The following is a 16,195-nucleotide window of genomic DNA, read 5'->3' on the forward strand; positions in this document are numbered from 1 at the left end:
AAGGCGATGCCATCTCCGGGTCCCTCCCTGCCCCTCCAGCCATGGGGACAACGCCACACACCTCCACACAGCCGCCGTCTCTGCGGCTGGGTAAACACCCGCTCCGTAATTCCCAGCACGCCCCGACAACACCTCAGCAGAGAGAAAGCCGTGCAAAACCAAAAAAAAACATAGAAACCCACCCAAAAAATTCCCCCCCAAGATTTGTTGGAAGCCCTGGCGCCTTGGCGCAGGCGAGCAGCAGAGCCCTGTGCCGGAGAGCAGCCCAAGCCCTGGCCGCATCCTGCATCCACTCCCACTGCCTGCACTGGCGCTGAGCTCCAGGAATGCCCCAAATCCATCCTGAAACAGAGAATGGTTTGGGTGGGAAGGGACCTTAAAGCCCAGCCAGTGCCACCCCCTGCCCTGGGCAGGGACACCTCCCACCAGCCCAGGTTGCTCCAAGCCCCGTCCAACCTGGCCTTGAACCCCTCCAGGGATGGGGCAGCCGCAGCTTCTCTGGGCAACCTGGGCCAGGGGCTCACCACCCTCACAGCAAACAATTTCTTCCCAATATCTCATCTCAGTCTCCCCTCTTCCATTTTAAAGCCATTCCCCCTCGTCCCATGGCTCCCCTCCCTGCTCCAGAGTCCCTCCCCAGCTTTCCTGGAGCCCCTTGAGGGACTGGAAGGGGCTGGAAGGTCTCCCCGGAGCCTTCTCTTCTCCAGGCTGAACCCCCCCAGCTCTCCCAGCCTGTCCCCACAGCAGAGGGGCTCCAGCCCTCCCAGCATCCTCACGGCCTGAAGGACTTCATGGCTGAGGACTCCAAAGCTGGACGCAGTACTCCAGCTGGGGTCTCACCAGAGCGGAGCAGAGGGGCAGAACCACCTCCCTAAATCCTGAAAGAATCCCCCAAGTGAAGTCCCAGCCCCTCTCGGAGGAGCCCGACCCCGCGGTGGGGTGTCCAGCTGGGGTACAGAGCTGTGGCCCGGCACAGCCAAGCCCGGGGGAGGACCAGGGGTGGGATCCTCATCGGCCGCTCAAAGCCAAGCTTTGCACTTCCCAGCCCAGCAGCTTAGGGAGCAGGAAAGCCGGGGGGCGGAGGGACCGCCAGCATCAAAACTCCTTTTCTACCCGCTAACAAAAGGCCTGGTGTCTCCGCAAAGAGGCTTGTTATTCCAACGCCAACCGAAGGCTGCTTGGCAGCGGGAGAAATAGGAAAACGTTAGGTTAGTGGGAACTGGCTGTGCTTTGTCTGGGGCGCGCTTGGGCGCTGTGTTTGCACAGGCTCCGCCATGTGTGTGGGGGGGGGGGGGGGGTCAGGGCCGGGCTCCCCCGGCCCAGCCACGCCGACAGCCCCCCGCTCCTGACCCCTTCATCCCGCTCCCCACAGATAATGGTGGAAAAGAGCAAGAGAAAAGGCAAGGCGAGCTCGCAGCCCAAGTGCGCAGCCCAAACACAGAGCTCGCAGCCCAAGCGCAGCCCACGCTGTCAGTAGGAAGCTTTGGTCCCCACTTCTGCTGCCCCTAAGCCCCCCAGCTGTGCCCCACAAAGCAGCCCAGGGTCTGACCAGCATCCCCAGCTTGGGGACCCCCGGCCCCCTCGGGACAGGAGACGTGCGAAGCCCTGTCTTAGAAATGGAGGCTGAAGAGAAGGAAGCAGCCGATTCTCTTTTTCCCCCCCGCGAATGGAGGGCAGACAGGCAGCCTTGAGCCCTGATCTCATTAGATGTCCCAAACTAAGCAGTGTGAAACCTGATTAGCGCCGTGCGGGAGGCGGGCGAAGGGGTGGCAGCCGGCTCCGCCAGCCAGCGCCAGCACCCTTCGACCGGAGACGGGGGGTCCCGGCACCCCGAGGAAGCCAGGGCTGGGGACCAGGGCACCCAGAGCTCCCGCTGCCTGACCAGGATCTGGATGTATCCCTGGTCCTTCCACACTAACGTGCCCGGACGCTCCCAGGGATCACGGCCGTGGGTTCAGCCAGGGCTTTACTCCTGGCTGCGACGCTCCGAAGGGACGCTTCATCCCAGCTGCTGTCACCGGCTCCTGGCCGGGCCAGCCTTGGCGTGCAGCAGCAGAGAGGAATTTGGGATTAAGGAAAAAAAATCCAAACCAAACAGGGGAAGGCAGGAGCCTGAAACCTCTGTTCCCTAGAGACCCGCTCTCCCACAGAGAAACTTAATCCCCATTAAAAAACAAATGAAATAATCCAGTTGCTAACGTTGCTCTGCCTGCTTGGTTCAGGCACCAGGTCTGCCGGACCCCACCAGCCTGGCCCAAGCCCATCAGATGCTCTTAGCAGGGCTCAGCTGGACCTTTCTGGAGCAAAAACCATCTCTGGTACCATGAGGCTGTGGTGGGAGAGCCGTAAATTGCCGGGGATCTGCAGTTACGGCACAGCCCGCGAGTCCCCCCAGGGCTGGCCATGCTCCCCAGGGGACATCTCAGAGGGTGGCCATGCCAGAGGAGAAGCACCCATCCATCCAGGTGAGCAACCACCCGTGTCCTCCCTGTGCGTGGGGAGACGGGGCCGGGAGAGCTGCTTTCCGGAGGAACCGAAACCCACCGGGGCCTCCGCCCACAGTGGCCAGGGCAGATGGTGGCCCCGGATCTCTTATCGCACCCGGCCACCTTGGGTGGCCCCGGCTGCTCCTCGGGGAAGCCATCACATGATGGGACGAAAGCAAACGGCGACGGTGGTACATGGGGACAAGCTGTGGCATGGCTCTGGCACCATCCTGGTGGCACACGGCAGGGAAGGATGCTGCCCCTGCCTCCCGCTCCGATTCCCTGCATCATGGAATCATAGAATCAATCATTTAGGTTGGAAAAGACCCTTGGGATCATCGAGTCCAACCATCAACCCCACTCTACTCCTCTGCTCCCTCCGGCAGCAGGGCCAGCATGTTACGTATAAAAACCTCTCTTTTTTTAACAGCAGAAAGCCAGCAGAGCAGGGCACATGCGTGATGGGGAGGCAGTAGGAACAAGCTCAGACCCACTCGTGGCTGCCCGGCCACAGGGAAAATCTGAGCCCGTTCCCCTGGGGAAAGCACGTGGCAACAACAGGGTCAGATGGAGCCAGATTAGCTGGTGTGCACAGGGGAAGGCCAAGAAGATGCTGGATTTTATCTGGCTGCCAAGTAAACAACAAACTCCTCAGAAAGTGAAACCAGCCATCCTCGTGCCACTGGTAAAATTAACCTGGCAATAAATTTGTAATCAAATGGGTTTCCTGAGCCGAGCTCAAGGCTCTTGTCACCTCAGGGCCATGACAGATGCTTTCCCGGGAAACCTGAGATGGAGACTGTGCGGAAAGGCTGGGTGACCTCGAACCCACCGGCTGTTGGGACAAGGTCCGTCCCGGAGCAGCATCCTTCATCCCCGGCACAGAGGCGGGGATCCAGCAGGATGCCCTGGCCCTATCCCAGCCAGGGGGGCGCAGGGGACCGGGATGCTCTCCAAGCCCTTCACCCGGACCCGGTGGGGCTGGCAGCGATGGATGCTGGCACCGCGCCGGGGGTCAGGGGCCTGGACTTACACACACAGGCATTTACATATGAAATGCTCCCAGCTCCAGTATCTGCTGCCTCCACCTCCCCGGGGAGATGAATAGAGATGGGGAGAAGCGGGGGAAAGAGGGGAAAAGAAACCTCTCCAGCCATAAACCCTTCCCTTCCTCCAGCTCTGCCCAGCCCCGCAGCTCAAGGGTGGGCTGGCTGGGGCTGCTTTCAGCGCTGATGACCACACTTAGGTACGTGGCAAATGCCAAACCACAACAGCCAGATGCACGGCACAGCCGTCCCCACGCCGGCATGCACGGCAGAGCTAACCATAACCGCCTGCAAAGGCGGGCACAACCCCTTCTGCGCTCCAACGCCACGGGGAAGCATCCCAGCGGTGCCAAAGGGGCAGCTCTGCCCGCTCAAAGAGCCGCCTCGCCTCCCCGAGCATCCCCTGCCCACGCCGCCGCTTCCTCCGTCTCCCGCCTGCACCACTTTCTGAATTACAGCCACAGAGGGCTGCGGTACAGACAGCTGGTGACAGCCAGCAAGTCGGCGTCGTTGGGGACAGAGGCAGCAAAACAGACCAAAACCTGCAGATTTGGCTGGCTGGGGACTCGCCACCCCTGTTTTCACGTTCCCTTACAGGCTCGCAAGAGCGGAGAGAGAAAGCGTGGTGCCGGGATGCGGGAGGCGGCGCAAGCAGCCAGCGCTGCCGGCAGGGCTCTGGGCAGCACCTGGAGAAGGGAAGGCTGCCAGATCAGCTCCTGCAACCAGTCACCTTGTAAACGCTATTAATAATGTCATCTCGGCTCCTCGGCACCTCGTTCCCGCAGGCAGGAGGGGAATTCACCCAGCTGCAGCTGGAGACGGGGCCCAAAACCCCCAGCAGGAGCGCGGGCGCTTGAGCAGCAGCCCCAAAACGCAGAGGGGGGGGTCACTGGCACCCAAGCCCAGCGCCCAACCGTGCTCTGGCTCCCAAGGGGCTGCAAATGAGCGGTGGGGGGGGGACGGGGACACAAATACGGCTGTGGGACAGAGCCGGGCACCACCCCAGCACACAGCGACTGGGGGCTCCTTTTACATTGATTCCCAGTGCCAGCTGCAGGGAGGCTCAGGAAAAATTTATGATGGACAACACACCCGTGTAAGAAAGTGAATTATGTTACTCCCGGACGCGATAACTCAGGGCAGCTGTCAGCCACGGAGCTGCGGGATTAACCCTTCACGTCTGCCCCAGCAGCGGCACGGGAGGGTGGGGACGCTGCCAGCCCGCCGGGTGACAACTCCCTTGGCTCCCTGCTAAATTAAACATTGAATTGATTCACCTTTGTTATACAGCGGGATCAGCTGGTGAAGCCCAGCCGCGCTGTAAAAAGGAGTGAGTGAATAGGAGCGTTATTAGATGACAGGCGATGGCATCCCGGGTGCCTTCTGCTTTCCTCTCCGCCTTCCTCCTAGCGGGCGAATCCCGACAGCTGTCTGCTGGGAGTGCCGGAGCAAAAACCTCCTCTGATAGCGAGGAGGGAAAAAAAATAAAGAAAGAAAAGGGGGAAAAAGCGAGGGAAGCATCCCCTCCAGCTGCAGCCGGAGTGCCAGGTAAACCGAGCTGCTCTGGGTGCAGCGGGGACAACGGCCACCGGCCTCCAGCCACCTGCCAGGGGCTGGCGCAGCACGATCGGGTGTCACAGGCGGCTCTCCGGGGACAGCCTGCGAGGAGGGAGAGGGCAGAGCCTCGGGAAAGAGTTTTGGAAAGAAGGGAGGGGGGAAAAAACCCACCGATCTGCACCCAGGTGCCACCATGCACCCACGGCCGGTGGGACCCACGCTGGCAAAGACACCCTCACCGGGGCCAGGTCAGCCCCGGACCCACCGGAGCCGCCCCCTCTCCCTTCAGCAGGATTTTGAGCTCAATTTCTTTTCCAGGGATTGTTTGCAAAGCAGGTTTCCCTGCTTCCCTGCGTTACTTACGGGGCTGGGTTAGCCACTGCCCTGGCGCTCGCTTTGTGCCCAGCCTCACCGCTTGAAATCCAAATAGAAGACAAAAGAGGGAAGTCAAGCGGAGCCATGGAAAAGCACCACCCCTCCCAGCCGCCTCCAAGGGAAGCCGGCAGCTCCTTGGCGTCCCTGGGAGACTCGATTCGCCTCCGTCGGCGATCGATGGCAGATGGTGGGACTCTGCTGGAGCCCCCAGAGGAGGCAACGCCGGAGCAGCTCAGCGTCCCTCCGTGCCGCACACCCCCACCGCAGAGGGCGAGAAATACCTTTCAGGGTGCCGAGTCCATCCAGGAACTTCTTGTACTTCTCCAAGTTCATTTTCCAGCCGAGCCCACCCCACTCCTCAGCTGGGCGGCATCGGGGCACCCACGAGCCCCAGACACTGTCCCCGGGTCGGCAGCCCCGCGCTGGCTTTGCCACCGTCGCCCTTTGACCACCGGGGAGCCCAGCACAGCCCTCCTGTTTCCTTATTTGATGAGGCACATGAAAACCTCCCATGGCCAAGGCCACCCCCCTTTTTGCAAATGAGCCCAGCGCTACCAGCGAGCGCCCCGCACCACCAGGGCTCCCGGCATCCTTACCCCCACCCCACGCTGGAGGTTTCAGGGATTGTATGTCCCAGGGATATTTCCAGCAAGGAGCACGTTCGAGGGAATTGGGAGGGGAAGGAAAAAAAAAAAACCAAAAAACAAATGGCTTTAAGATTTGAATGCAAGGACGGGGAAAACGCAGTCAGTGGGCAGAGTGCAGGGTCCTCGTCCTCCTGGGAAGAGCCACCCTGGCAGCTCTGACACCAGCTCAGGAGAAGGCACCAGAAAAGTGCCATAAAGTGTTGGAAAAAAGGACAAGGCAAGACCCAGGAGGCAGGTCCCTCCTGCCTCCCCCCAACCCCGGCTCAACCTGCACCAGCAGCGAGGCACTTAGAAAGCCGAAAGGAGATTTACTTGTTTTAAAGGAATTTTTGGCAGCAGGAACCAGCCCAGCATGATAGGAGGGGATCTGAATGCCCACCCCGCTCATCGCTGCCCTTCAGCAGGACTGGTGTCCACCGGGCATCTCCCAGCACTTCTGTCAAATCAAACAATAAATAATAATAATAATAATATCAGTAGCAGCAGTGTTGCAATGCGCTTGTCATGGTGCCAGACCATGTTCTCCCCGTGTCACCCCACTGTCTCTCCGGAGAGATCCCAGCAGATTGCGCAAGACCCACCGCACGGGGCAGGATCTGCCCGTTTGGGCTCCGGCAGGGCCAGCACCTCCCGCGGCAGAGCCGTCCCGGCGCACCCGCACGGCGTGGGGAGCTTCGCTGGAGGGAGAGGAGAGAAACCCGAGCAAGGACCTGGTGCATGAGCTAAATCACCCTCCAGAAACCAGGGGTGGCAGCTCCCTGTGTCTCGGAGATTCCTCTTTTGCCCGGGTACCGGCACATGAATCCCCGGCTCCTTCACCGCGTGCTGAGGATGCAGATCCTCCCGTTGCCAAAGTGAGCAGCATCCCATGGCGATGCCCCACAAAAACATTAATAAAACCAGTTTGCACATCCGAGAGACCCTGGAGGGGGTTGCATGGCCCTGCTCCTCCGCAGCCCTGCGGACAGACGGACACCTCTGTGGGGACAGACACGCTCCGGGGGTATCACTTTCCATGGAGCAGAGCAAACCCCACAGGCCAGTTGCTGCTTGTGCCCCCGACAGCTGTTTGCCTGGGAACCAGGGAGCCAAAATCCCCCCTGGAGCTCCAAGGGGGAAGGTGGGGGGCAGGTGGCGAGGTGCCCCCCCCACCCCCGCAGCCCCCCATGCTCCAATTACACCGCTCTGCGCCCACTGCCGGGCTCGGCGGGGATGGAGGTGACACCCCGGGGACCCGCTGCCATCGAAGGGAGCTGCCCGAGCCCCGAGGGACGCGTGGGTCCGCAGCAGGCGGGGTGGTGCCCGTTCACCCCGCTGAGAGGTAGCCCATGCGACTGTGGGCAAGCGGCCCCCTGGAATGGCAGCCCTCGCCGGCCAGCACGCCACAGCCCGGCTGCCACCCCACAGACATCCCCCCCGCGCCCGCCGGCAGAGCCGGGAGCAGAATAAAGTTGTTGCGAGAAGCCAAGTTGTCACCACTAAAAATAGCACAATGGAATTTTCCTCTAAAGAAAAAAAAAAAAAAAAAAAAGAAAAAGAAAATAGAAAAAAGAAAAAACCCTGCTTCTTGCTGACAAAGGGGCTGCAAGAAGGAAGCCAGGAACAGCCCCGTGCAGGGGACACAGGGGGGACACCATGTCCATCCCCTCCATCACGGAGAGCGGAGCCCAGCACGGGGGAGTCAATATCCCGGTTTGTTTATCTCCATCCTCCCCTTCCCAGCAAAGCGGACAGACCAGGCACCGCCAGGATGGCCACCGGACACGTCAAGCAGGCAACTGCTCCAAAATTACAACGGTAGGAGGGAGAAATGGCTGCCCCCGGGGAGCCCTGGCCCCCCCAGCACCCCAGCTCTCCCCCCCGCACCCACCGTGGCTTTGTACCTCCAGGGTGGCAGGTAACCCCGCACTCATAGCGGGTTCGGTGCCTCCCTCCTGCCCCGCTCCACAATGCGCCATCTAACACCAGAGGGGTGTGGGAAGGCAGCCGGACCCCCGCCAGACCCCCCTGAACCCCACGGCGGTGGGGAGAAGGGTCCTTCCCTCCTCCCGCCCCGAGGGGGTTACCGGGAAGCAGGACTGACTCTGCCAGACCCCATCCACAAGCATCCCGGCTCCCTGTCCCCGCCGGGAACGCCAGGAATTCCCAGCACAGGCAGGATCGATCGCTCCAGCTGACTCGACGGTGCAGCGGGGCCGGGGGGAGCGGCGGGGAGCCCCCAGCTCCCGGGATGGCCACCGCACACCCGGCCGGCCAAGGAATCCCAGCATCTCCCAGCCCGGCAACTGCCCTCCGCAGCAAGAACGAGAAGCATCCCAAACAGCCGGCGAGGATGAAATATCTCCACGTGCGGCGTCTGGAGCCGCCTGCAATTAAATCTCCTGCGCCATGGCTGTCTGTCACCCTCGCCCCAGGGCAGTGCCCCACGGGGGGGTTTTTTTGCTCCCCGATGTGCACACACGAGTCGGGGGGATGGCGGGGGACCACACTGCCCTTCCCCACCATCGCCAGCAGTGGGGCAGGGACCGTTCACATCATGCCAAGGGCGCTGGCAGAGCCTGGGCACAGACGCGTGACCCACGGCAGTGGCGGGAGCAAGCCTGGGATGCGGGATGCATTTATTTTAGGAGAGCCTCGCCGGCATGGCTGCAGCATCGCCGCTCCAGCCAGCCCCCAGCAGGGACAATGCGATGGCCGCGGCCACACCAGCTGTCCCCAGCATCACTCGTAGTGATCCTCGTATCGAAACCAGGGAGGTGGTGCAGGGGCTGCTAATTCATGCTAATTAAGTAGCAGGGCAGCCGCCGGCAGCATGCGCGGTGCAGGACTGCTGGGATGGGGAGACGGCCTGGCCTTGCTCCGCAGGGAAAGGAGTCGCTCCCGCTGGATAGCTTTACCAGGACGGCTCCTGTAGCAAAATTGCCCAAGGTCAAGGCGAATCTCACTGCCACGGGAACCCTTGTATACAGTTTCCTGCAGGGAAAAATAAGCTGCTGGCAAAAGCACTTCTGAGAGGCCACCGTGGACCTGAAGAGTGATTAAAAAAAACCAAGACAGAAGTTACACCCTTATTTGACACAACCAGAAGTCAGCACAAACATCCCAGCGGGACCAAGGCACGGCTCCGGGGCTGGGAGGCAGCAAGGGCAGAGCAAGGGGACGGGAGCGGGACAGGGCAGAGCTGGCTCTGTCCCCGACCGTGCCAGGACCCTGCCATCGGCCCGGGCTGGGGTCCCGGCAGAGCTCAAGGTGGGCAAGGGCAGGGGCTGGGAAAGGAGAAGACCCTCTTGGGTGCTGTAGAGGTGCAAAACACCCGTGGGAGGCCGGCGACGCTTCCCCGGCACCGGTGCGAGCGGAGGAGGGCAGGGAGAGCCGGCGGCCGCAAGCGGCTGGGCACAGCGCCGGCAGGCCTGGGCTCACCGGAGGGAAACGGGGTCAAACAGGAAATGAAAAATGGAAATGCAGCATGTCACGCACAGGGAAACAACAACAACGACAAAAAAAAACGTGATTATGCTCTGGCAGCTCTCAGCCAGCCGCCCTGAACTCACTGGTCCAGACCGCTGATAAAGGGGGGTGACAGAAGGGCACTGCCAGCGCCGCAAAACCACGGCTGCAGGGACCAGGGACGAACACAAGACACGCGTTGCAGACCGATGTGTCTCACCGCTGCCATACCCATGGATCCAGGGTCCCATCGGCACTGTCAGAGCAAGAGGGAGCCCCAGCCCATCCTGCCACCCCTCCCACCGGGATCAGCATCCCGCTTCTCGCCCAAAATCTCCCAAACCATCTTGCCCAACAGCCCTCCCCTTCCAGGAATCGCTGGGCTTATCTGACCCAGAGGCTGGGCACACATCTCAGATCACATCCGAGGACTCATTTTACCACGTCCACAGCCAGACACACACCAAATCTGATCGCCCGGCCTCCCAGCCCCACCACACATCATCTCCTCCTCCTCAGGATGCCGACGCTGGAGGATCCCCCTCCCCGGCCCCCAAGCCGGGTGGGATCCATCCAGACGCACAAAAACCTACGACATGAGCTTGGAAATGAAACTTCCCGGCTCATTAACACAAGCATCCTCCGCGCTTTGCAAATGCTGCCGTGCAGGGGACCTCCTCGGCGCTTTCCCTCTGCGAGCTGGAGGCTGTTTGAACACCCCAAAACCCCAACAATGGGTCCCGCCCCCCCAGACAAGGGCAATGCCGAGATGTTAAATCCAGATTTTCCAGCAAGCCCCGAGAAAGAGCGTCCAGAAGGAGAAGGGGGAGCTCGAGGTCAGCATCCAGCAGGGATGCGGGACAGGGGACACCCAGGCCAGGGACAACGCTGATGGCAGGACAGATGGCAAGAGCCACCGGGGAGCCCAGCACCCTGCCTCCACCCTCGGCTCTCCCACGGCCACCCAGCAGCGGCTCCGCTGGTTCCCACCCCACCCGCAGCCTCCGACGGCATGGGAGAGGCGTGAGCCACCCATCGGGGTGCGGAGAGGAGCCGGTTTGTGGGTCCTGCCCACGGACACGCCACAGCTGGCTCCGCACCACCACGCTGGGCACCTCCTGGGGGACAGCCACCACCAGCCCCAGAAATTAGGACCTGCCAGGAAGCAGTTCTGCGGAGAGGGACCTGGGAATCCTGGTGGACGATAAGTTGCCCATGAGCCAGCAACGTGCCCTTGTTACGGAGCTCTGGAGATGCTCAGGGGACCAGAGCATCTCTGAGCTGAGGAAAGGCCGAGAGCCCCGGGGCTGTTCAGCTGGAGAAAAGCAGGCTGAGAGAGGAGCTCAGCAAGAGCTAACGGGCAGGGGGCAAGAGGATGGGGCCAGGCTCTTCTCAGTGGGGGCCAGCAACAAGACAAGGGGCAACGGGCACAAACTGGAACACGGGAAATTCCATCTGAACACGAGGAAAAACTTCTTTGCTGTGAGGGTGGCAGAGCCCTGGCACAGGCTGCCCAAGAGGTGTGGAGTCTCCTCTGGCGACATCCCAACCCCGCCTGGACGCCATCCCTGTGCGACCTGCTCTGGGTGACCCTGCTCTGGCAGGGGCTTGGATGAGATGGTCTCCAGAGGTCCCTTCCCACCCCTGCCATTGTGTGACTCCCACCGCGGCCCCGTTCACAGCTGCCATCCCTGGTGTGCCATCACACCCACCGCTGCGCCGCCTCGCCCCGCGGGCAGCTATTGCCTCATCTGCCCTGGAAAACTCAGCTGGCGCTGCCAGGATCCGTCCACAGCACGGAGCTTCCCGAGGCAGCGATGCCCTGGGTACGGCCGAGCCGCAGGGAGGAGCGGGGACGGGCTGGATTTGAGCTCGGGGGGCACGGTCCCACCATGATGGGGGCAGCCCCGAGGAAATGCTGCTGTCCCCGTGTCCCCCCGGGTGAGCAGAGCCTGCACCAGGCATCAGCCAGCCCTGCCCACGCTCCCCGTCACGGGCACACAGCAGAGGCTGCTCATGGAAACCATCCCTGGGGAATATTAATGAGAATGTATCTGTGCTCCTTCCCAGAGAAGCGATGGATTCAGACCGACACTGCCCTGGTCACCCCCCTCAAACCAGAGCCACTGCAAAGCTGAAGGCTGAGCGGTCACAAATCCCACGCCGGGTGCCGGCTCTGCTCCCCAGTGCCCACTGACACAGCTGGCTCATCCTCTGGTGCGATCTGCTCACCCCCAAAAAGTCTCTTCCTCCCAGGGCTTCCCTGGCCGAGCAGCGCTCCACATCTTCCCGGCACTGCCTGGTGCATCCCTCCCGCCCCAGGCAGGAGCCACCTGAGCCCACAGCCCCGGGACGGCCACTCCGATGGGGCAAAAAATGGCTCTATCAGGGTCCTCCCTCCTCCTGCTGCTTGTCCTCACCCTGTGCAGGAGCACCGGCAGCCCCAGCACGGAGGAGCTGCTCCGCACCCACCCCAAGCTCTGGCACAGCTTCTCCCCACACGGAGACAGGAGAAACTGGAAATTAAATCCTTCGCAGCTTCCGCAGCCTGAATTTATCCGTTTTAGGTGCATACAAAGGGACTTATCACCCTGGTATTCAAACAACGGTGTTAAGACACTTGAAATTTAAATAAAACCTCTTTTTCTACTTCCCTCTGGGAGGTTTCGTGCCGCTGGCATCAGCCACGGTATGTCCAGAGCAGTCTAAACTTAGCTGACACAAGCGAGACGAGCCTGGAAAGGAGGTTGGCCAGAAACCAGCAGACGGAGGTCAAAGACTCTGGTCTCGCCCCGGAGCGTGAGCCGGGAAGGAAAAGGCTCTGATGGGAATGCGTGCAGGCAGTGCTGAGAAGAGGAACAGACAGAGAACAGCGCGAGCCCTTTCCGAAGGCCGGGCTCGGTGGCGAGTTGGCCGCTGAAACGGGATCAAAGCTTTCCAGCACTCGCTGCCGGCACGGCACCGTACACCGGCAGGAGCCGTGCCGCGTCTGGGTGACCCTGCCAGGGAGGTACCGCGGATGCGGCCACCTCGCGCAGGCACCCACCGCCCCCATCTCCCCGGAGGCTTTTCTCTCTGGACCAGACGCACATGGAAAGGAGGAGAAGCGGCCACCAACCCCAGGACCTGTGAGCAGGGCTCAGCTGTGGTCCTGGTTCATTAACCGGGCACCAGGACGACGATGACAATTGCAATTGCTTCTGCCGATTTTGCAACCGGGAACGCCGGCGGGATGGCGACGGGAGGCACGAGCCTCTCGGCAAGGCCAGCCCTGCCCAGGAGGCACTGGCGGGTGCTTGGGATGGCGGTGACTCCACCACGAAGGCAGCAGAAAGCCGGCCGGGCGAGGTGGGGTGGATCCTCTCACCTGAAAAACCACCAACTTCATTTTCCTGTTGGCCAAAACAAACACGAGGGAAACAGCACCTTCCACTGCGCGCTTGGGCTCCACCTCAGACCCCCAGGTCCGGCCACCCCCGGGGGCAGCCCAAGGCTCCCGTCACCTTCTTGAGTCCCCATTGATCTCTGGTCCCCATCCTGTACCAGGGAAGCCAGTGACTCCCATGTGCATCCCAAAAAATCAGCGTTATCCAGGCCACTGGTGGAAAACCCAATGGCTTCCAGCCCAGCTTCCCCCGCGTTTGCTCGAGCCAGGGGTTCTCCACTCTGACAGCGGCGTTCGGACGCCCCTCCTCCTGGGTGATGAGGAGGAAGAAGGGCTTCCTCCCCCCTGGCAAGGAGTCATCACCACACTGCCGGTCCCGTCGGCGCTCTCACAGACCGCAGAAGCCTCACGCAACCCACTCAGGAACAACGTTTGTCCTTGCGGGATGAAATCCGTGCTGCCAGGCTGGCACAGCCACTCGGCTGCAGCAACCCGGCACCCACGGCAAGGGGTCTTCAAGCCCTGAGACCCCAGTGCAGGGCTCCAGACACCTCTAGTTGCATTTTTTATAGCAGAAGACAAGACAAGAGGGGAAAAAAAAAAAAAGAAAAAAAAAAAAGAGTTTCTTCCCACATGGGCACGGCCAGGACTGCTGCCCACCACCACGAAGGCTCCAAGGAGGGGTCCAACATGCCCTTGTTCATTTATCCAAGGGTCTGACACCTCCCAGGCTCTCCTCCAGTCCCTGGGAAGGTCGTTCCCTCCCTAACTGAAGTCAGGTTAGTCAGACAAGGTGACAAGCCATCCTGTGCTGTCCCAATCCAAACAAGCCAGACCACGTGCTGGGCACCACGGAGCGGGCAGAGACGGCACCGGGGGTGGGAAAGGGCTTGTCTGACACTACAGCTCCAGATTTCTACACCTGGATCATGAAAAGGGTTAATTATCAAAAAGAAAGGATTTCACCAAGATTGATTAGTTAATGTTTACAGTTCTCCGAGCAGGGAAAGCGTGACCTGGAGCCTGGCAGCGCTGCCTGCACCCTTGCACTGCCTGGCGTCCCTGGGGGCTGCTGCAGCATGGAGCCACAGGCTGGCTCTTGCTTTCCAACAGCGAGGGGCAGCATCCCCCAAAACACCATGGGACGTAGGTGCCATGGGAGCGGAGAGCTGCCCTGGGACGCTGACCCCGCTCGGCACCCCATGTGCCCGCAGGAGGACGGAGCAGGACTTCCCTTCCTGCCCAGACCCCTCTGACTGGTGGCTCTGCCGTGGTGGCAGCATCCCGAGGGGCCCCCAAAAGCTCTGCCGTCACCCCCACACTGCCTTCGTCATCCTCACCTGCGGCAGCGGCGCTGCACGTCCCGGCATGTGCCGCGGCACCACGTTCCAGCGATGAGGCAAGAGGGGCTGGAAGCTGCCGTGCCTCCCCAGCGCGGCCCTGGGAAACTGGGCCAGACTGGTGAAGGTCTTGGAGATGGAGACCTTCCGGCTCCAAGTGCCGGGCACTGTTTGGGACACCACAACCCGGAGGGTGCCGTGTCCCCCCAGGATGCAAACAGACTGAGGAAGCCACACAGCTCTGCCATGCTCTAAGCACTGTGAGGCGGCACCGGAGCCTTCAGCACCCCCAAAATCCCCCCCTTGAGCCCCATTCCCATCCCCGTGCTCAATCAACCCCCTGGGGACTGGGGTGCAGCGTCACGCAGCAGTCAGGTCTGCCAGGATGGGTGCCCCCGCAGCGCCCACGCCGCTGATGCACAACCTCCTTCCCCAGCACCCCGCTCCGCAGCAACGCAGCACACCTACCCGGCACCCCGGCAGCTCTCCTCTGCCTACAGTGGGTGGTTTTGTTGCTTGGTTTTTTTTTTTGTTTTTTTTTTTTTTGTTTTTTTTTTTTTTTTAATAAATCACAGGGATCTGCCAGCTGGTTAACCCCTGCTCAGCAGAGAAAAGCAGGATTTGCAGCTCACTGCACCGGCTCCGGGACCCTTTCCGTGCCACCACCCTCCCTGCCTCCAGACCTGCCCCGGCTTGCTCCACGGCAGAGGCCCCGTTGCTCAAATTGGGGGTTTTTTAGGTTATTTTCTATTAGAAAGAGAAACGCAGGAAGGCATTCGCACCCTCCCCATGGCTCCTGGCATCGGCAGCACCAAGCGTCCTCCTGGCCTTCCCATGGCACAAGCTGGTGCCAGCAGCGCCGGGTCCGGGGTAGCCACCATGAGCCAGACACCGACCCCACGGGTCTCCCCACGCGGCTCGGCCCGCGGCAGTCACGTTTCAATGAAAACTCTCCTTTTTTTGCAGGATTAAGAGGGGGAGGGGAGAAACCAGTAGAAAACTTGTTTCGGACAGGAAAAACCAAAGCGTTTAGAGGAGCTGCAATGGAGGGAAAGGGGGGGAAGAGACAACGCGTCCACCAGCGCGGAGCCCAACAACCCAAACTGGGGGCTCCCACCCAGCCCTCCCAGTGCAGGTGGGACAGGGAGCTGGGAAGAGGTCGAAGGCAGAGGAAAGCTTTTTATACAGGATAAACACTCATTTCCCCCTACACCAAACAAGCACCACAAACAAGATCAAACACCACCCAGCAGGGTATTTCCAAGCGACTCCCAGCTTTCTGCCATAACCCGCTGTAAAAATTAGGCATCACCTAAAAAACCCTCCTTCCCGGGGGAAACCGGCTGCTCAACGAAGGCACCGACAGCCGGAGCACGGGGCTGGCCCAGCCCAGCACTGCCGGCCGGTGGCATCGGCAGGCATTGTAATTTCATTTATTTTATTTTAGGAACAAAGCAAAACCGATGCAAACGACAGCTCTTTGCATGCCAGCCGCTGGCACCCACCGCACCGTTTCCTGCGCGTCTCCACGCTCAACCCAACTACATCAAAGAGGCTTTTTATTAATAAAAACTTTGTCAAGTACTTGGAAAAGCGCTGGATAACGTGACTCGGCCTTGTCCAAAGCACCCGAAGAGGCTTTTATTCCCTGCTCCCTGTGAAAGCGGAGGGAGGCTGCGCGTTTCTCCCACCTCCAGGAGGTTTGAGTGGCACCCCCTGAATCAGGGAGATGGGGAATCCATTATTCCCCTTTCTCTGCAGGCAGAAAGGAAAAGGAAACGGGCGCCGCGAGCGCCTGGCTCCTCTCGACTCGGCCATCCGCATTTTAAAGAGACTTGGCTGCTAAACTTACAAAACAGAGCGCGAGGAGCCCTGTGGGGCTGAAATCTGGGCTCCAAGACAAGTCTATCTC

At 60.9% G+C, this 16,195-nt stretch overlaps 1 protein-coding gene and 1 long non-coding RNA gene across 14 annotated transcripts in view; both read right to left on the minus strand.

Moving 5' to 3' along the window:
- Window positions 1–16,195, minus strand: part of MACF1 (microtubule actin crosslinking factor 1) — a 141,106-nt gene that overhangs the window by 123,835 nt on the left and 1,076 nt on the right. For 12 of the 13 annotated variants that reach the window (XM_054223607.1, XM_054223605.1, XM_054223594.1 and 9 more), the window contains exon 1: window positions 5,746–5,812. The exons of the other annotated variant lie outside the window; for it this stretch is intronic. In XM_054223607.1, the coding sequence (XP_054079582.1) occupies window positions 5,746–5,797 (52 nt within the window). In that variant the 5' untranslated portion in view covers window positions 5,798–5,812. Of the gene's footprint in view, window positions 1–5,745; window positions 5,813–16,195 lie in introns of those variants that run through there. 13 annotated transcript variants of the gene reach the window in all.
- LOC128918857 (uncharacterized) lies at window positions 8,713–14,554 on the minus strand. The gene is made up of 2 exons (XR_008469740.1): window positions 9,663–14,554; window positions 8,713–9,084 (listed from the first exon to the last, which is right to left on the minus strand). It is a non-coding gene; the product is annotated as an uncharacterized LOC128918857 (long non-coding RNA).

This window comes from Rissa tridactyla, chromosome 18 (genome assembly GCF_028500815.1).
Source record: "Rissa tridactyla isolate bRisTri1 chromosome 18, bRisTri1.patW.cur.20221130, whole genome shotgun sequence".
NCBI lineage: Eukaryota > Metazoa > Chordata > Aves > Charadriiformes > Laridae > Rissa > Rissa tridactyla.